Genomic DNA, 20,949 nt, shown 5'->3' on the forward strand with positions numbered 1-20,949 from the left:
TGCAAATTACTGTGTGTAATGTTTTGCAAAAAGTGTGAAGCTGACAATGTGCTTAGTTGTGCAAATCTAGGCCGGTGTTTTGCTCCTTGAGTGTAAGGTTTTAATTGTGGGAAAGTTGTAATTTTAGTGTGTAAGCAATTGATTTTTTTATTTTTATAACCAACGTTTTGACAGACAAGCTGTCTTCATCAGGTGACAAACACTGTGGGTCACAAGTTTATATCGTGTCAAAGGACACACACAGGTGTCTATAATCATGGCCGGGTGTGGCCTGATTTCGTTGGGAAGGGCTCGTAAACAATCTTTTCAAGGTAAAGCCTACACCTGTTGTATTCATCATATGCGACAAATCAAATTTGATTTAAACAGTACTAATTTTAATTGTAGCCCTCCCTGGAAAAGCACACCTAATTCAACTTGTCAACTAATCATCAATCCCTCGATGAGTTGAATCAGGTGTTTCTGTCTTCGGCTACAACAAAAATGTGTGTTTTTATTTGGAGCTAATCAAATGCTAATCTGCCATAAAGCAGCAGTCCTCCTGTAGTGTGTATTCAAGTGGTTTTTATTTGAAATATTATAAACAACTGAAAGGTGTTATTAAATGGTTTATATTAATTGAATTCATGGTCAAATGAAATGACTTTATCTCCATCCAGGGTCACACACAGGTAAGTTCATTGACCATTCCTGCTCAGTTGATAAATGTTGCAAGGCTGAAGAGAGACTTCTAGTAAACATGGATCATCAATGTTTAAATGTACTTATGGAGTGCACATCATCATCATCAGGAAATCAACAGTGAATTCATGGAATGATAAGGATGTAGAAGATGAGTGGATCCTCCTCTGGTGTTCATCTTGTGTAATTAGTGTCAGATATTAACAACTCACCCAGAGTAAAGACGTATTTTATTATTAAACATAAAATTGGATTAAAACCTTGTCATGTTTATAACTTGGTAGGTATACGTTTCAGTTTAATAAACACTTTTATACATCATTTATGTAAGAGCTCATTGTTTTAATGTTCATACTATAAAATACAATTCTGCCTATCAAATTCTATTACAATTACATTGAGAGAAAACATTATTGGTGTTGATAGTTCTATGAATATAATTTATATACAAATAATTCAACAGTGTCTATGTACAGAACCAGTCAAAAGTTTGGACACTCCTACTCTTTCAAGGGTTTTTCTTGATTTTTACTATTTTGTACATTGTAGAATAATAGTGAAGACATAAACTGTGAAATAACACATATGGAATCATGTAGTAACCAAAAGTGTTAAACAAATAAAAAAATATTTTATATTTGAGATTCTTCAAGTAGCCACCCTGTGCCTTGATGACAGCTTTGCACACTCTTGGCAATCTCTCAACCAGCTCACCTGGAATGCTTTTCATTTATATTTCTTGATAGAACATTACATACATCACCGTCCAATTTCAAGAGAATTCTAAAGTTCTTTACTCTTTTTAGAACATTGGTGTTTCTTTAGCTTGTATGACCAACTGAAACTCTTCCCACACTGGGAGCAGTGGAACGGCTTCTCTCCTGTGTGAATGCGCTGGTGTGTCTTTAAATTTTCTGACCAACTGAAACTCTTCCCACACTGGGAGCAGTGGAACGGCTTCTCTCCTGTGTGAATGCGCTGGTGTCTCTTTAAATTTTCTGACCAACTGAAACTCTTCCCACACTGGGAGCAGTGGAACGGCTTCTCTCCTGTGTGAATGCGCTGGTGTCTCTTTAAATTTTCTGACCAACTGAAACTCTTCCCACACTGGGAGCAGTGGAACGGCTTCTCTCCTGTGTGAATGCGCTGGTGTGTCTTTAAATGTTCTGACCGACTGAAACTCTTCCCACACTGGGAGCAGTGGAACGGCTTCTCTCCTGTGTGAATGCGCTGGTGTGTCTTTAAATGTTCTGACTGACTGAAACTCTTCCCACACTGAGAACAGCGGTGTGGTCGTGGCTTGTCCGTCTCTCTCTGTTTCCTGGTGGGAGCTGGATTGGAGGAACCTGATGTGGTTCCATGGTGTTGTGAGCTGCTGGCGGACATGAGATTCTCTGATCTGATCTCTCCACTCCTCAACAGTCTGACATACTCATCATGGTGACATCTCTTTATGTGCTTGAGGAGGAAGATCTGAGAAGTGAAGGAGAACGGACAGCCAGAACACGAGAAGATCTGGAACTGGGACGACTCAGCGTTCACATCTGAGAGAGATGGAGGGGAGAGAGAAAGAGAGAGTAATTAAAATAAGAGAAATGAAGTTCACAAGGTCATTATTTTTCCAGCCCACTTGACATGAACAGAGAAAATGCAGGACCAGTATGATAATACACAACACAAAATTAATTTAACATCAATGATGACTTTCAATTGAGAAATGAGTAATAATTATGTAATAGGAGGTTAAAAAAATCAATGTAAGAGGAGTGAACAGAGGAGGATATAAACTCAGCAAAAAAAGAAGCGTCCCTTTTTCAGGACCCTAAAAATCCAAATAACTTCACAGATCTTCATTGTAAAGGGTTTAAACACTGTTTCCCATGCTTGTTCAATGAACCATAAACAATTACTGAACATGCACCTGTGGAACGGTCGTTAAGACACTAACAGCTTACAGATGGTAGGAAATTGAGGTCACAGTTATGAAAACTTAGGCCTTTCTACTGACTCTGAAAAACACCAAAAGAAAGATGCCCAGGGTCCCTGCTCATCTGCGTGAACGTGCCTAAGGCATGCTGCAAAGAGGCATGAGGACTGCAGATGTGGCCAGGGCAATAAATTGCCATGTCCGTACTGTGAGACGCCTAAGACAGCGCTACAGGGAGACAGGACGGACAGCAGATTGTCCTCACAGTGGCAGACCACGTGTAACAACATCTGCACAGGATCGGTACATCCGAACATCACACCTGCGGGACAGGTACAGGATGCCTACAACAACTACCCGAGTTACACCAGGAACGCACAATTCCTCCATCAGTGCTCAGACTGTCCGCAATAGGTTGAGAGAGGCTGGACTGAGGGCTTGTAGGCCTGTTGTAAGGCAGGTCCTCACCAGACATCACCGGCAACAACGTCGCCTATGGGCACAAACCCACCGTCGCTGGACCAGACAGGACTGGCAAAAAGTGCTCTTCACTGACGAGTCGCGGTTTTGTCTCACCAGGGGTGATGGTCGGATTCGCGTTTATCGTCGAAGGAATGAGCGTTACACCAAGGCCTGTACTCTAGAACGGGTTCGATTTGGAGGTGCAGGGTCCGTCATGGTCTGGGGCGGTGTGTCACAGCATCATCGGAAGAGTGGGGTAACATATCACAGCTGAACTGGCAAATCTGGTGCAGTCCATGAGGAGGAGATGCACTGCAGTACTTAATGCAGCTGGTGGCCACACCAGATACTGACTGTTACTATTCAATTTCTGTTAGTCACATGTCTGGAACTTGTTCAGTTTATGTCTGTTGTTGAACCTTGTTATGTTCATACAATTATTTACACGTTAAGTTTGCTGAAAATAAACGCAGTTGACAGTGAGAGGGCATTTCTTTTTTTGCTGAGTTTAGTAAGGGCAGTGCTCTTAATGTTCCAGAGGAAGAGAGAGGGATGAAGAGAGGAGGAAGAGGGGAGAGAGAGTCAAGTACCTTTAGCAGAGCTCTTTTTGTCCCAGAGGTAGTCGAAGACAATGCCCAGGTCTCTGGCGTACTCCTCTCCGTACCAAACCAATAGCTCCTCTCCAACAGCTATAGGCTTACAGCAGCGGTATAGAATCTCTCCTCTGTACTGGAAGGCCACCAGATTCTGTTCTTCTTCTCTACGAGCACAGTTCACATACCTGAGAGAGAGAGGGCGAGAGAGAGAGAGAGGGTTAATTATGTACAAGAGATATATTTCTTGAGGTTATCAACTATCAAATAGAGTATGGGACAGGTAGGTACAGAGAAACAGGAGGAGGAAGAGGACTGTGAGACTTCCTCTGTACTTAGAGAGAAACAGGAGGAAGAGGACTGAGAGACTTCCTCTGTACTTCCAGAGAGAAACAGGAGAGAGACAGAGACAGAAACAGGAGGAAGAGGACTGAGAGACTTCCTATGTACTTCCAGAGAGAAACAGGAGGAGACTGAGGACTGTGAGACTTCCTCTGTACTTACAGAGAGAAACAGGAGGAGAGAGACAGAGAGAGAAACAGGAGGAAGAGGACCGAGAGACTTCCTCTGTACTTACAGAGAGAAACAGGAGGAAGAGGACTGAGAGACTTCCTCTGTACTTAACAAAGAGAAACAGGAGGAGACTGAGGACTGTGAGACTTCCTCTGTCCTTACAAAGAGAAACAGGAGGAGGAAGAGGAAGTCTAACAGAAGGAGGAAGAGGACTGTGAGAATTCCTCTGTACTTACAGAGAGAAACAGGAGGAGGAAGAGGACTGAGTACTTCACAGTGTTGCTTACCTCATCCAGTTGGAGTGAGTGTCTCTCCCAGCATCAATGTAGTCGTCCCAGTGTTTGCTCTTATAGATCTGAGGAAAACAACAATTCATATTTACAGTTTTGATCAGGTTGGACAAAATGTAAGCATAGCGCGATGACACACACACACACTCCTCTCACCACCCAGGAGTATCCACTCTCCATGGCCTGGTCCTTGTCTGTGATCTCTCCTTCATAAGGTCCATAGTGGGCTCCTGCAGGCACAGTGTTTCCTTGGTTGAATACCCCCAGTCCTGCTTCAGGGATGCCTGATGTCCTGACCTCCAGGCCGGACGGCAGGGTGAGTCTGGCCCTGTCAGGGGCTCCTAGAGGGGCAGGGATGTCAGGGACAAAGAGAGCAGGACCATGGAGCTCACACTCCTCCATGAAGAAAGACTTGCAGTCCTCACAGTCTGGGAGAGAAAAAGATTAATAGAACATGTTAAACGTCAGTTATCATGATGATGATGATGAAGACATGCAGAGAGGTAGAGAGAGAGAGAGAGCAAGAGAGAGGAAAAGAACAAGAGGAACAAACAGGAATGATACATTTCTGGATAAGAGCGTCCGCTAAATGACCAGGCCATAAAATTAAGACACGCCACCCGAAAAATGCGGGTAGATTTAGGTATTGGCGGGTAAGAATGTCTATTTCACCAACCACATTGACTCTACAGTGTGAGCATTACATTCGCAAATAAAAATAGAGTCAAAAGTAAAGTATGAGCACATGTGCGAGTTGTGATTATTTCACTGGTTGAGAGAGAGCGAAAGACTCACAGAGGTAGTGGTCATCTTTGGGGACCTCCTCTTCCGTGTAAGTGATTCTTGGTCTGTCTCTCAGGTTTCTGCCACGCTTGTATGTGTTCAGCTCTGCTTTCTGCATTTCCAGACACTCTCTCTTAGACAGGCCTGGTACACACACACACACACGTAATAGAATGTATTACTCCAGAAACAGTCTATGTGCCTCGTCTTTTTTCTCTCAGACCAAATAAAATCACAATATCAAACTAACAGTCTATTCCTGTCTGTCTCTGTTACCTGAGGTTGATGGTTTGGAGTACAACAAGGGAGCCCCTCTCTGAGTGACAGCTGGGGTGTCTGCCCCCCTTCCCTGAGTGGATCTCCCTGCCTCCTCTCCACTGGTGCTGGGGGTCACTTCACTCTGACCCTCCTGGAAAGAGACCAGAGGAGAGTTCAAACCTTTGTTTAGTAGCATCATTAATTAAAATATATTGTGTGTTGTGTTATGTGTATGACAGTAACACACACACCTTGTCTCCTAGCGCCTCCTGTCCTCCACTGTGTGTGTCTGCTGTGCTGCTGTCTCTGAGGAAGGCCACTTCTTCAGTCAGCACCTCCAGGAATGGCTGGGGTGGTTCTGTCCTCATATTACTGGGTCCTGCCTCCTCACTGCTGGGGGGCTGCTGAGGACCAAAGGAGGGGGGTTCCAGAGTGTTATGACAAATATCACAATGATGACTAGACAGAGCTGTCAGCCCTCTTCATCTACAGCGTGGCAATTACATTCAGCACATGATATACTGTGCTTTCAGAAAGTATTCACACCCCTTGACTTTTTCACCATTTTGTGGTGTTTTTTGGTCACTGGCCTACACACGATACCCCATAATGTCAACGTTTTTGAAAATGTTTACAAATTAACGAAAAATGAGAAGCTGAAATGTCTTGAGTCAATAAGTATTCAACAGTTTTCCTATGGCAAGCCTAAATAAGTTCAGGAGTAGAAATGTGCTTAACATATTACATATTAAGTTGCATGGACTCACTCTGTGTTTAACATTATTTTTGAATGACTACCTCATCTCTGTACCCCACACATACAATTATCTGTAAGGTCCCTCAGTCGAGCAGTGTTCAACTACAAAGACCAGGGATGTTTTCCAATGCCTCGCAAAGAAGGGCACCTATTGGTAGATGGGTAAAAAAACTAAACAAAAAACAGACATTGATCATCCCTTTGAGCGTGGTGAAGTTATTAATTACACTTTGGATGGTCTATCAATACACCAAGTCACTACAAAGATACAGGCATCCTTCCTAACTCAGTTGCTGGAGAGGAGGGAAACCCCTCAGGGATTTCACCATGAGGTCAATGGTGACTTTAAAACAGTTACAGTTTAATAGCTGTAATAGGAGAAAACGGAGGATGGACCAACAACACTGTACACTGAACAAAAATATAAACGCAACAAGTGTTGGTTCCATGTTTCATGAGCTGAAATAAAAGATCCCAGAAATGTTCTATACACACAAAAAGCTAATTTCTCTAAAATGTTTGGCACAAATTTGTTTACATCCCTCTTAGTGAACATTTCTAATTTGACAAGATAATCCATCCACCTGACAAGTGTGGCATATCAAGAAGCTGATTAAACAACATGATCATTACACAGGTGCACCTTGTGCTGGGGACAATAAAAGGGCACTCTAAAATGTGCAGTTTTGTCACACAACACAATGACACAGATGTCTCAAGTTTTGAGGGAGCGTGCAATTGGCATGCTGACTGCAGGAATATCCACCAAAACAGTTGCCAGATAATTGAATGTTAATTTCTCTACCATAAGTCGCCGCCAACGTCATTTTAGAGAATTTGGCAGTAAGTCCAAACGGCCTCACAACCGCAGACCACGTGTTACCACGCCAGGACCTCACATCTGGCTACTTGACCTGCGGGATCGTCGGGGGTCGGAGGGGGGGAGTATTTCTGTCTGTAATAAAGCCCTTTGTGGTGAAAAACAAATTCTGATTGGCTTGGTTCCCCAGTGGGTGGGCTAATGCCCTCTCAGGCCCACCCTTGGCTGCGCCCCTGCCCAGTCATGTGAAATCCATAGATTAGGGCCTAATCAATGTATTTAAATTGACTGATTTCCTTATACGAACTGTAACTCAGCAAAATCTTTGAAATTGTTGTATGTTGCGTTCATATTTTATATTACTCCACAATACTAACCTAAATGACAGATTGAAAAGAAGGAAGCCTGTACAGAATAAAAAATATTACAAAACATGCAGCAAGGCACGAAAGTAATACTCCCAAAAATGTGGCAAAGAAATTAACTTTATGTCCTGAATACAAAGCATTATGTTTGGGGCAAACCCAACACAACACATCACTGAGTACCACTATCCATATTTTCAAGCATGGTGGTGGCTGCATCAGGTTATGGGTATACTTGTCATCGGCAAGGACTAGGGAGTTCTTTATGATAAAAAGAAACAGAATAGAGCTAAGCACAGGCAAAATCCTAGAGGGAAACCATGTGCAGTGTGCTTTCCAACAGAGACAAATTCACCTTTCAGCAGGTCAATAGACTAAAACACAAGGCTAAATCTAAACTGGAGTTGCTTACCAAGACGACATTGAATGTTCCTGAGTGGCCTAGTTACAGTTTTGACTTAAATCGACTTGAAAAGGGCTGTCTAGCAATGATCAACAATCAACTTGATTGAGCTTGAAGAATTTTTTAAAGAATAATGTGCAAATATTGTACAATCCAGGTGTGCAAAGCTCTTAGAGACTCACAGCTGTAATCGTTGCCAAAGGTGATTCTAACATGTGATGAATCAGGTGTGTGAATACTTATGTAAATAGAATATTTCTGTATTTCCTTTTCAATAAATTTGCTAACATTTCTAAAAACATGTTTTCACTTTGTCATTAAGGGATATTGTGTGTAGATGGGTGAGAAAAAATATATATTGAATCAATTTTGAATTAAGGCTCTAACCCAATAAAATGTGGAATACGTCAAGGGGTATGAATACTTTCTGAAGGCATCATCATTTAATTAATTGGTTCACACTTCATAGCTCCAGTCCTTGAGAGCACAAGTATCTGCTAGTGTAGTGCTGAAGAGAAACAAAACCCCCCCAGATGTATAATATGCAACTGTGAAGGTATTCTAAAAAACACTTACCTGTGCAGGTATTTAAAAAAAGATTTACCTGTACTGTAGGTGTGGCAGATTTGTCAAGCTGAGAGACTCCCTGAGACGCTGCTGGCCTCCTGGTTGGGGGTCGGAAGCTCCGTGGTGCTGTGAGGACAGACTCATATAAGCCCTACCTGGCTACTAAGACTTCTTCTATTAGGGACGTCAAACGTTCAGTCTGCTGCACAGACCCTATGGACGCTCTAGTCTAAAGCGCCTGGTTAAATTGTGCTTAGGAATTATTTATTTTTTTATCTCTAAATGGTTAAACTAGTGAGATATCTGTGATTATTTTAAGAAATCTGTGAGTTTGCTTCATTTACTATCATCCTAACATAAGATATTGAATGATTTTGCCATATCTAATTAATGTATATTACACTACTTTCCATGAAGAGGACAGTATATGTTACTACTTTATACAACCACATCGAATTGGGGGGAATTACATGCCTTTTTTACCTCAGATTAGTGATGTTAGTATAAATATTTATAGTCAACACGATGACAAAAGATCAATTACTTAAAACAGATTAATACCTTTGGTTTTGTTATACGCACTGGGGTTCACTATCATTTTCTTTCTCAAATGGCACCAACAATTCGGAGCGGCCACACCAATTCAAAATCTAGATAGAAGCTAAAAGTTAAAAGTTCTCATCTAACCAACCATGTATTTTGGGGGGGTCATTTAGCAGACACTCTTATCCAGAGCGACCTCAACAGATTTTTCACCTAGTCTGCTTGGGGATTTGAACTGGCAACCTTTCAGTAATTGGCCCAACGCTCTTAACAGCTAGGCTACCTGCCAAGTTTCCGTGTGGCCTTTGAATAGTGTTCGTTTTAACAGTGCAACAACCCAAGCGTTTGCCCCTTTTTCTATTGATTACAGCGTGATATCGATGGAAGTGATTAACAAAAAAAGCATTGCGTTGCACTTACCGTGTTGGCAAACCACTTTAATCAAAATGCAACACTTTAAAATGTAGCTAGCTGTCGTCTACAAATTATCTAACCAGTGATTCCCACGTTATTCCTAGATTCTGTGTGGTTTTTGAGCTGTTATTTTTAACAGGACGTGCAACCTCATCTCCCTGTGATAATCGATGAGTGATTGACAGAACAGTGTTGCGTTTCTCTTTCTGTTTTGGTGACCCCCATATCAAAATGAAACATTCTAAAATATAGCTGAATGTGTTCTGCAGGTTGTCTTCTAACCAGTGATGTAAAAATATATCCAGCTCCATGTGGTTTTTGAGTTGTGGTAGTTTCCACAGAGCATATCTCCCCTCCCCCCATATCGATGAGTAATTTATTGCCACTTGTCAAAACAACAGGGGTTTTGGTGCGTGTGCAGTTTATTAGCTGCTTGTTTAAAACAATACAAGTAACATGATTACTATTGTTGTAAATGTATGTGTAGATAGTAAAGTTTATGTTTTCAATATATCACAAACTGTGTTTTGACATTGGGCCATTTCTCAATATGTCTTGTCAACAGGAAGCAGCAACAGCATCATTTTAAATTTAAGTTTTAGTAATATAAATGCTGAATGAGTCCAAAAACATGCTCTATTTAATTTATTTTCATGATATACCAGATATCAACAAAATGGGTTTGCCCTAAACGTAACACAGACCATTTCACTTATTTTAGCATACCTTCCACTCCTTTAGCCCTACCTGTCTACTAGCCTGGTGGTATCTGGGTAGGTCCTACCTGTCTACTAGCCTAGTGGTATCTGGGTAGGTCCTACCAGTCTACTAGCCTGGTGGTATCTGGGTAGGTCCTACCAGTCTACTAGCCTAGTGGTATCTGGGTAGGTCCTACCAGTCTACTAGCCTAGTGGTATCTGGGTAGGTCCTACCAGTCTACTAGCCTGGTGGTATCTGGGTAGGTCCTACCAGTCTACTAGCCTAGTGGTATCTGGGTAGGTCCTACCAGTCTACTAGCCTAGTGGTATCTGGGTAGGTCCTACCAGTCTACTAGCCTAGTGGTATCTGGGTAGGTCCTACCAGTCTACTAGCCTAGTGGTATCTGGGTAGGTCCTACCAGTCTACTAGCCTGGTGGTATCTGGGTAGGTCCTACCAGTCTACTAGCCTAGTGGTATCTGGGTAGGGCCTACCAGTCTACTAGCCTGGTGGTATCTGGGTAGGTCCTACCAGTCTACTAGCCTAGTGGTATCTGGGTAGGTCCTACCAGTCTACTAGCCTAGTGGTATCTGGGTAGGTCCTACCAGTCTACTAGCCTGGTGGTATCTGGGTAGGTCCTACCAGTCTACTAGCCTAGTGGTATCTGGGTAGGTCCTACCAGTCTACTAGCCTGGTGGTATCTGGGTAGGTCCTATCGTTCTAATAACACGATACTTCTTATAACATCCTAATTTACTACTACTGCTCTACCTGGTGGGCATCTCTCCAGTCGAGGGGTCCACTCATCCTCCTCGGAGTCACTGGGTGCGAGAAGCGGAGCAGTGTTTACCATTTTAGGTCTGCCTCTCCTCATAAACGCAGGTACCGGGGAGTTCAGCCCTGAGGGACACATTAGCACACACAGTAGAGACACTCTGCTCTATACAACACACACAGTAGAGACATGGCGCAATACAGGAGTAAAAAATATATAATAATAACAGTGATGAATCTAAAATCACAGACAGAAGGGGTAAACCAGACACATCACAGGGGCTATAACGATGAAGCGTCTGTTTAGAACGTTCTCACCACCAAATATGGTAGTGAGAGGAAGTCCAGTCTAGAGGGAGAGGATTGAATTAGGTGAAACTGGGCCCACATTCTGCTCATTGTCTCATCGATGAAACATCTGATCTCAATAAATGTTTCTGTTCCCAAATCTAGAATCTGTTACAAACACAGTGCACTAAGTTGTATAGACTTGACGCTTTGGCAAAAAAAATAAAAATGCATTGTTTAGGAGTGCAAAGTGTAATTGAGTTTGTACACACCCATAATTCACAGAGGAGGCGTTCCCTAGTGGAAATATGCAAATACATGCTACAACAAGCCAATAGGATCTCGCTAGCTCTTGCTTGGCTTTGCCCACCTCCTTGCTTGTTCTGCCCACTATGCTCAGGGTTGCCATGTTTTCCCGCTAAATTGGTCTACTTTTAAAACTATGTCGCAGGTGAAAATGTATTGGCTGCGGGTTGCGGGGTTTTTGGGCTACTTCTAAATTGCACCACGGCCACGATGGCATTTCTCTCTTAAGGTAATTTTTTTGTTTAAATATATTCATTGTGACCTGCTGCTGCTGACTATCAGGCAGTGAGGCAGGCTGTTACTGGTGAGTGAGTGAGTGAGTGAGTGAGTGAGTGAGTGAGTGAGTGAGTGAGTGAGTGAGTGAGTGAGTGAGGAGGGGGAGGGCCAGAGGGGGGTGTGTGTTGAGAGCACTGGTTGACAGAGTACTGCAGCAGGCAGCGGAGTCACAGAGACGGACATCATGACAGCTTTTTACCAGTTGCAGGCAGGCTATTTAGATTGGTCATTATGGAGACACCTATTTCCAAAAAACATATTAGCGCGCTAGAACTGATATAAAGGCGACAAAGCACTGGAAAACGACTTTAGGCACACTAGAGCGCTTTAGATACATTCGCTCAGAGGTGGTTTAAAGTCAAATGCATTCTAATGTCGACTTTTCTTATGGAAAACCGTATCAAGAGAAGTTAAGTGTTTTACGCCTTCTCAGTTCTTCGGTCTTGAGCGCTGCACGGGTGGAAATTTGAAATGGAAATGATGGAAATTCCTCCCATCCTTCTGTAATGGGAAAAAGTCCACAATGAAACTGTGGAGAATGATATATTTGCATCTGTTGGCCATCAAGAAGGCTATTAATTTCGATGCCATTGTAGGCTACTGTAGCCTACCATTTGATACAATAAATAAACTCAGCAAAAAAAGAAACATCCCCTTTTCAGGACCCTGTCTTTAAAAGATAATTAGTAAAAATCCAAATAACTTCACAGATCTTCATTGTAAAGGGTTTAAACACTGTTTCCCATACTTGTTCAATGAACCATAAACAATTACTGAACATACACCTGTGGAACGGTCGTTAAGACACTAACAGCTTACAGACGGTAGGAAATTGAGGTCACAGTTATGAAAACTTAGGCCTTTCTACTGACTCTGAAAAACACCAAAAGAAAGATGCCCAGGGTCCCTGCTCATCTGCGTGAACGTGCCTAAGGCATGCTACAAAGAGGCATGAGGACTGCAGATGTGGCCAGGGCAATAAATTGCCATGTCCGTACTGTGAGACGCCTAAGACAGCGCTACAGGGAGACAGGACGGACAGCTGATTGTCCTCACAGTGGCAGACCACGTGTAACAACACCTGCACAGGATCGGTACATCCGAACATCACACCTGCGGGACAGGTACAGGATGGCAACAACAACTGCCCGAGTTACACCAGGAACACACAATCCCTCCATCAGTGCTCAACCTGTCCGCAATAGGTTGAGAGAGGCTGGACTGAGGGCTTGTAGGCCTGTTGTAAGGCAGGTCCTCACCAGACATCACCGGCAACAACATCGCCTATGGGCACAAACCCACCGTCGCTGGACCAGACAGGACTGGCAAAAAGTGCTCTTCACTGACGAGTCGCGGTTTTGTCTCACCAGGGGTGATGGTCGGATTCGCGTTTATCGTCGAAGGAATGAGCGTTACACCAAGGCCTGTACTCTAGAGCGGGATCGGTTTGGAGGTGCAGGGTCCGTCATGGTCTGGGGCGGTGTGTCACAGCATCATCGGAAGAGTGGGATAACATATCACAGCAAGAACTGGCAAATCTGGTGCAGTCCATGAGGAGGAGATGCACTGCAGTACTTAATGCAGCTGGTGGCCACACCAGATACTGACTGTTACTTTTGATTTTGACCCCCCCTTTGTTCAGGGACACATAATTCCATGTATGTTAGTCACATGTCCGTGGAACTTGTTCAGTTCATGTCTCAGTTGTTGAATCTTGTTATGTTCATACAAATATTTACACATGTTAAAAAAGTTTGCTGAAAATAAACGCAGTTGACAGTGAGAGGGCGTTTCTTTTTTTGCTGAGTTTATGTTGAAATGACGATATCACTGGAGTAATACCAAATCAATTTGTGCCACTTGTGTAGCCTACCTGGAGCTGGCAAATGGATAGATAATAAACATTCTATAACTTCAGTTTGTTGTAGCCTTGTGTTATTATGCAATTATTAATGGCCATGTTTAGTTAATTAAATTTGAAGTTATCAATTGTGACCATGGTTACAGCTCTTTCGCAAATGTATCAATCTCCACATTTAATGTCAGTTTCATTGTGGACTTTTCCCTGAAATTAGATGTTGGCTATAGGCTACCTGCATCTAGCTCAGCAAACCATGGCAACATTGAATTGCAATTATAAACCAGATTTTTGTCAGCAGCCTATGCCTATTTAAATAACAAGTAAATCTTGCAAATATGCCATTTATAACGGTTTGTAGTCTTAACATCTGCCACATATTAACAGCACAATTGCCAGGAAATAGCCTAACATTCATTTTTTGAAATTCGTCTAAGTGTTTCTTGCACAGATTTCGAGATCCTATGTCCAACTTCAGCACTCAAACTCTCCTGTCGGATTTATCTATAGTTGTGCACATGAGCAAATGGGATTTATTTCCATTCATAAACTGGGTGGTTCAAGCCCTGAATGCTGATTGGTTGACAGCCGTGGTATATCAGACCACATACCACAGGTATGACAAAACATTTATTTTTACTGCTCTAATTACGTTGTTAACCAGTTTATTATAGCAATAAGGCACCTCAGGGGTTTGTGGTATATGGCCAATATACCACGGCTACGGGCTGTATCCAGGAACTCTGCGTTGCGTCGTGCTTTAGAACAGCACTTAGCTGTGGTATATTGGCCATATACCACAAAACCTTAGGCCTTATTGCTTAATTATAAACTTGGTGGTTTGAGCCTTTAATGCTGATTTGTTGAAAGCCGTGGTATATCAGACGGTGTACCAAGGGTATGATAAAATCATATATTTTTTTTACTGTTTTTTTACTAATTACTTTGGTAACAAGTTTATAATAGCATTAATATTGTATACAGACAGCTGCCGGAGCCAGTTCCCAGGGCACCACCTGGTCAAATATGCTGCGACAGTGCTTTGGTCAGTCTCCTCGAAGGGGATGAGACCAAGCACGGACAGGCTCTGTATGACTTTACTGTCTGGTGCGAGTCATCCCATCTAAAATTTAACACATCAAAAACAAAGGATATGGTGATTGACTTTCGAAGGAACACTACCATGTACACACCATCACTTATAGAAGGTGAGCCCATCGAAATAGTGGAGGAGTAAAAATACCTTAGGCTAGTCATTGACAACAACCTGTCCTGGGATCAGTGTCCTGACACTACTTTTAAGAAAGGCCAACAGACTGTATTTCCTATGGAAACTGCACTTTTGTTTATGTTGATCTAACCATCATAGTTATCTTTTATAAACCATGAATTGAGAGCATTCTGTTCTACTGCTTGACCTGCTAGTTTGAGAATATCAACATTGCACAGAAAAATAGATTGGGCAAGATAGTCAAATCAAATCAAATGTTATTGGTCGCACACACGTTTAGCAGATGTTATTGCGGGTGTAGCAAAAAACGCTTGCGTTCCTAGCACCAACAGTGCAGTAATATCTAACAATACACACAAATTTAAAAGTAAAATAATGGAATTAGAAATGTATAAATATTAGGACGAGCAATGTCGGAGTATCAATATACAGTATATACAGTACCAGTCAAAAGTTTGTGGACACACCTACTCATTCAAGGGTTCTTTATTTTTATGATATAGTAACAAATCAAAATATATTTATTGATGACAGCTTTGCACATGCTTGGCATTCTCTCAACCAGCTTCATGAGGTAGTCACCTGGAATGCATTTCAATTAACAGGAATTGATTTCCTTCTTAATGCGTTTGAACCAATCAGTTGTGGTGTGACAAGGTAGGGGTGGTATACAGAAGATAGCCCTATTTGGTAAAAGACCATGTCCATATTATGGCAAGAACAGCTCAAATAAGCAAAGAGAAACGACAGTCCATCATTACTTTAAGACATGAAGGTCAGTCAAGTTTCATGAAGTGCAGCCGCAAAAACCATCAAGCGCTGTGATGAAACTGGCTCTCACGAGGACCGCCACAGGAATGGAAGACCCAGAGTTACCTCTGCTGCAGATAAGTTAATTAGAGTTACCAGCTTCAGAAATTGCAGCCCAAATAAATGATTCACAGAGTTCAAGTAACAGACACATCTCAACATCAACTGTTCAGAGGAGGCTGCGTGAATCAGGCCTTCATGGTTGAATTGCTGCAAATAAACCACTATTAAAGGATACCAATAATAAGAAGAGACTTGCTTGGGCCAAGAAACATGAGCAATGGACATTAGACCGGTGGAAATCTGTCCTTTGGTCTGATGAGTCCAAATTTGAGATTTTTAGTTCTGTGTCTTCGTGAGACGCAGAGTAGGTGAACAGATGATCTCCGCATGTGTGGTTCCCACCGTGAAGCATGGAGGAGGAGGTGTGATGGTGTTATGCTGGTGACACTGTGATTTATTTAGAATTCAAGGCACACTTAACCAGCATGGCTACCACAGCATTCTGCAGCGATACGCCATCCCATCTGGTTTGCGCTTAGTGAGACTATAATTTGTTTTTCAACAGGACAACGACCCAACACGCCTCCAGGCTGTGGAAGGGCTATTTGACCAAGCAGGAGAGTGATGGAGTGCTGCATCAGATGACCTGGCCTCCACAAACACCCGACCTCAACCCAATTGAGATGGTTTGGGATGAGTTGGACCGCAGAGTGAAGGAAAAGCAGCCAACAAGTGCTCAGCATATGTGGGAACTCCTTTGAAAAGCATTCCAGGAGAAGCTGGTTGAGAGAATGCCAAGAGTGTGCAAAGCCATCATCAAGGCAAAGGGTGGCTACTTTGAAGAATCTCAAATATAAAATATTTTTGTATATGTTTAACACTTTTTTGGTTACTACATGATTCCATATGTGTTATTTCATAGTTTTGATGTCTTCACTATTATTCTACAATGTAGAAAATAGTACAAATAACCCTTGAATGAGTAGGTGTGTCCAAACTTTTGACTGGTACTGTATATATGTGATGGGTGTATAGACATTATGGACAGTATGTGGATAGAATATATAGTATATCTGAAGACTACGTGGATAGAATAGGATAGTCAGGACTCGCAGAAAAATCATGGGGCAGCAACAGCAAGAACTGTCATCTCTCTGCCTGGGCAGAGCCCTCCAGAAGGCAAATAAAATAGCGGTTGACTCTTCCCACCCACTCCACCCTGAATTCCAGCTCCTGGCCACAGGTACTCTTTTATTCCGAATGCAATTCTGCAACTTAACAAAATGTTGGACTAATTACCCTTTATCACTTGCACTTTAACTATGAAATTGCACTTACCCAGCCTACTTCATTGTAAACATCCTTTGCTATTTAAAAAATTATACTTTTTTATATGTGAATTGCCTCTGAGGACATTCACGATTTCTGAATCTGAATAAGGCACCTCCGGGGTTTGTGGTATATGGCCATGTAGAAATGGCGACGACAGAGAGGGCTGCCTCGCTTCTTGTCCTTAGGAAACTTTGCAGTATTTTGTTTTTTTATTTATTATTTCTTACATCGTTAGCTCAGAAAACCTTAAGTGTTATTACATACAGCCGGGAAGAACTATTGGATATCAGAGCAGCGTCAACTTACCAACACTACGACCAGGAATACAACTTTCCCTATGCGGATCCTTTGTCCGCACCAACCAGGGCATTGGAACTGATACCAGATGCCGACCCAAAACAACGCCCACCGCCCATCACTTCAGAGTATATTATTTGCTAATGTCCAGTCCCTAGATAACAAAGTGGACGAGATCAGGGCAAGGGTTACTTTCCAGAGAGACATCAGGGATTGTAACATACTGTTTCACGGAAACATGGCTCTCTCGGGATATACTGTCCCCGTCCATACAGTCATCTGGGTTCTCAGTACATCGCGCCGACAGGAATAAACATCTCTCCGGGAAGAAGAAGGGTGGGGGGGTTTGTTTCATGATTAGCGACTCATGGTGTAATTCTAATTTTGTTCACCTGACCTAGAATTCCTCACAATCAAATGCCGACGTATTATCTCCCAAGATAATTCTCTTTGGTTATTGTTACAGCCGTGTATATCCCCCCTCAAGCAGATACCACGATGACCCTCAAGGAACTTCAATACCACGATGACCCTCAAGGAACCATATATCCTGAGGCTGCATTTATTGTAGCTGGGGATTTTAACAAAGAAAATTTGAGAAAAAGGCTACTTAAATTCTATCAGCATATTGACTGTGGCACTCGGCTGGAAGAACACTAGCTCACTGCTACACTAATTTCCGCAATGCATAAAACGCCCTCCCCGGACCTCCTTCCGGCAAATCTGACCACGACTCCATTTTTCTCCTCCCATTCCTATACGCAGAAACTCAAACAGGAAGCACCCGTGCTAAGGACTATTGAACACTGGTCTGACCAATCAGAATCCACGCTTCAAGATTGTTTTGATCACGCGGACTGGGATATGTTCTGGGTAGCCTCTGAGAATAAATAGACGTACACTTGAAGTCGGAAGTTTACATACACCTTAGCCAAATACATGTAACTCTTTTTTTCACAATTCCTGACATTTAATCCTAGTAAAAATTCACTGTCTTAGGTCAGTTAGGATCACCACTTTATTGCAAGAATGTGAAATGTCAGAATAATAGTAGACAGAATGATTTATTTAAGCTTTTATTTATTTCATCACATTCCCAGTGGGTCGGAAGTTTACATACACTCAATTAGTGTTTGGTAGCATTGCCTTTAAATTGTTTAACTTGGGTCAAACGTTTCAGGTAGACTTCTACAAGCTTCCCACAATAAGTTGGTGAATTTTGCCCCATTCCTCCTGACAGAGCTGGTGTAACTGAGTCAGGTTTGTAGGCCTCCTTGCTCGCACACGTTTTTTCAGTTCTGCCCACAAATGTTCTATAGGATTGAGGTCAAGGCTTTGTGATGGCCAATCCAATACCTTGACTTTGTTGTCCTTAAGCCATTTTGCCACAACTTTGGAAGTATGCTTGGGGTCATTGTCCATTTGGAAGACCCATTTGCGACCAAGCTAACTTCCTGACTGATGTCTTGAGATGTTGCTTCAATATATCCACATAATTTTCCTTCCTCATGATGCCATCTATTTTGTTAAGTGCACCAGTCCCTCCTGCAGCAAAGCACCCCCACAGCATGATGCTGCCACCCCCTTGCTTCACGGTTGGGATGTTGTTTTTCAGCTTGCAAGGTACCCCCCTTTTCCTCCAAACATAACGATGGCTACCCGGACTATTTGCCCCCCACCCCCTCTTTTTATGCTGCTGCTACTCTGTTCATTATTTATACATAGTCACTTTAACTCTACCCACATGTACATATTACTTCAACTACCTCAACTAGCCGGTGCCCCCGCACATTGACTCTGCACTGGTACCCCCCTGTATATATAGCCTCCCTACTGTTATTTTATTTTACTTCTGCTCTTTTTTTCTCAACACTTTTTTGTTGTTGTTTTATTTTACTTTTTTATTAAAAATAAATGCACTGTTGGTTAAGGGCTGTAAGTAAGCATTTCACTGTAATGTCTGCACCTGTTGTATTCGGCGCATGTGGCCAATACAATTTGATTTGAATTGTTCAAACAGTTCCATTTTTGTTTCGTCAGACCAGAGGACATTTCTCCAAACAGTACGATCTTTGTCCCCATGTGCAGTTGCAAACCGTAGTCTGGCGTTTTTATGGCAGGTCCTTTGCTGTTGTTCTGGAATTTATTTGCACTTTCCGCACCAAATTACATTCATCTCTAGGAGACAGAACGCATCTCCTTCCTGAGCGGTATGACGGCTGCGTGGTCCCATGGTGTTTATACTTGCGTACTATTGTTTGTACAGATGAACGTGGTACCTTTAGGCATTTGGAAATTGCTCCCAAGGATGAACCAGACTTGTGGAGGTCTACCATTTTTCCCCCCGAGGTCTTGGCTGATTTCTTTTGATTTTCCCATGATGTCAAGCAAAGAGGCACTGAGTTTGAAGGTAGGCCTTGAAATACATCCACAGGTACACCTCCAATTGACTCAAATGATGTCAATTAGCCCATCAGAAGCTTCTAAAGCCATGACATCATTTTCTGGAATTTTCCAAGATGTTTAAAGGCACAGTCAACTTCGTGTATGTAAACTTCTGACCCACTGGAATTGTGATACAGTGAATTATAAGTGAAATAATCTGTCTGTAAACAATTGTTGGAAAAATTACTTGTGTCATGCACAAAGTAGATGTCCTAACCAACTTGACAAAACTATAGTTTGTTAACAAGAAATTTGCGGAGTGGTTGAAAAACAAGTTTTAATGACTCCAACCTAAGTGTATGTAAACTTATTAGATTTTTGATATACCACGGCTAAGGGATACGTCCTAAGAACAGCCGTGGTATATTGGCCATATAACACACCTCCTTGGGCCTTATTGCTTAATCATAGCAGTCAAAACAAGTTAAATCAACATCCATTGATGAAAAATGATCTGGCCAGTTTAATAAGGGCAAATTCTATTTTCTCTTGCGATCTATTTTTAAGCTCACAATAACTATTATTTAAATGGAAACCTAATTTTCTTCTTAGCCTATGTCGATACATATTACGTCGATATTCCTTCATAATTCGCTCGATAACATTATGGAAAAACATTTTTGGCCTGCTAGTCTGCCCTTGTGGGCGGGGTTTGAGTGGTCATTGGGCTAGAAATTTCAGCTTGACCTGGCAACCCTGACTATGCGTCATTTGCTCCCACTATAAACAACACAGATTAACTATCGTGGGTTAAGTTATAAATATCTTTACAAAATTGTCATTTTGTCACTGTTCAGCTACATCTGGGACACTTACCTATAGTAAGCATAGCCAGGTGGTTCCTCTTCAAGTTTCTGTACCGAACTTTCTCACATTTCACTAGATGGGTCCATTCCATCTTTGAGAAATAGGTCTTCAGATCATCGAAATCATCCTAGTGGGAGTGTGCAGGTGTAGCTATAATGTTGGCTCAGGTACAAATGGCACAAGCAGAAATCACCTGAACATATAACAATATAATATAATAATAATAATATGCCATTTAGCAGACGCTTTTATCCAAAGCGACTTACAGTCATGCGTGCATACATTTGTGTGTATGGGTGGTCCCGGGGATCGAACCCACTACCCTGGCGTTACAAGCGCCGTGCTCTACCAGCTGAGCTACAGAGGACCACCATATCAGATACAGTAGCTACCTAGATAGATAGATGGCTAAATTCTACCTCTCCATCTTAAGTGGTCCCATCTAGAGG

At 42.2% G+C, this 20,949-nt stretch overlaps 1 protein-coding gene and 1 pseudogene across 2 annotated transcripts in view; both read right to left on the reverse strand.

Moving 5' to 3' along the window:
- Positions 1 to 1,464: 1,464 nt before the first annotated feature.
- Positions 1,465 to 10,880, reverse strand: LOC311107253 (histone-lysine N-methyltransferase PRDM9-like; the record flags this gene model as incomplete). The annotated part of the gene is made up of 7 exons (XM_084149734.1): positions 1,465 to 2,225; positions 3,661 to 3,851; positions 4,464 to 4,531; positions 4,623 to 4,894; positions 5,526 to 5,658; positions 5,759 to 5,911; positions 10,845 to 10,880. The coding sequence occupies 7 exons, from the start codon at positions 10,878 to 10,880 to the stop codon at positions 1,465 to 1,467; spliced, it is 1,614 nt and encodes a 537-aa protein (XP_084005860.1).
- A 47-nt stretch (positions 10,881 to 10,927) lies between these two features.
- LOC311107254 (histone-lysine N-methyltransferase PRDM9-like) overlaps positions 10,928 to 20,949 on the reverse strand; it is a 38,787-nt pseudogene continuing 28,765 nt past the window's right edge. The window contains exon 8 of the transcript in view: positions 10,928 to 11,013. The product of the transcript in view is annotated as a histone-lysine N-methyltransferase PRDM9-like (transcript). The remainder of the gene's footprint in view (positions 11,014 to 20,949) is intronic.

This window comes from Coregonus lavaretus (genome assembly GCF_964263955.1).
Source record: "Coregonus lavaretus genome assembly, chromosome: 32".
NCBI classification, from domain to species: domain Eukaryota; kingdom Metazoa; phylum Chordata; class Actinopteri; order Salmoniformes; family Salmonidae; genus Coregonus; species Coregonus lavaretus.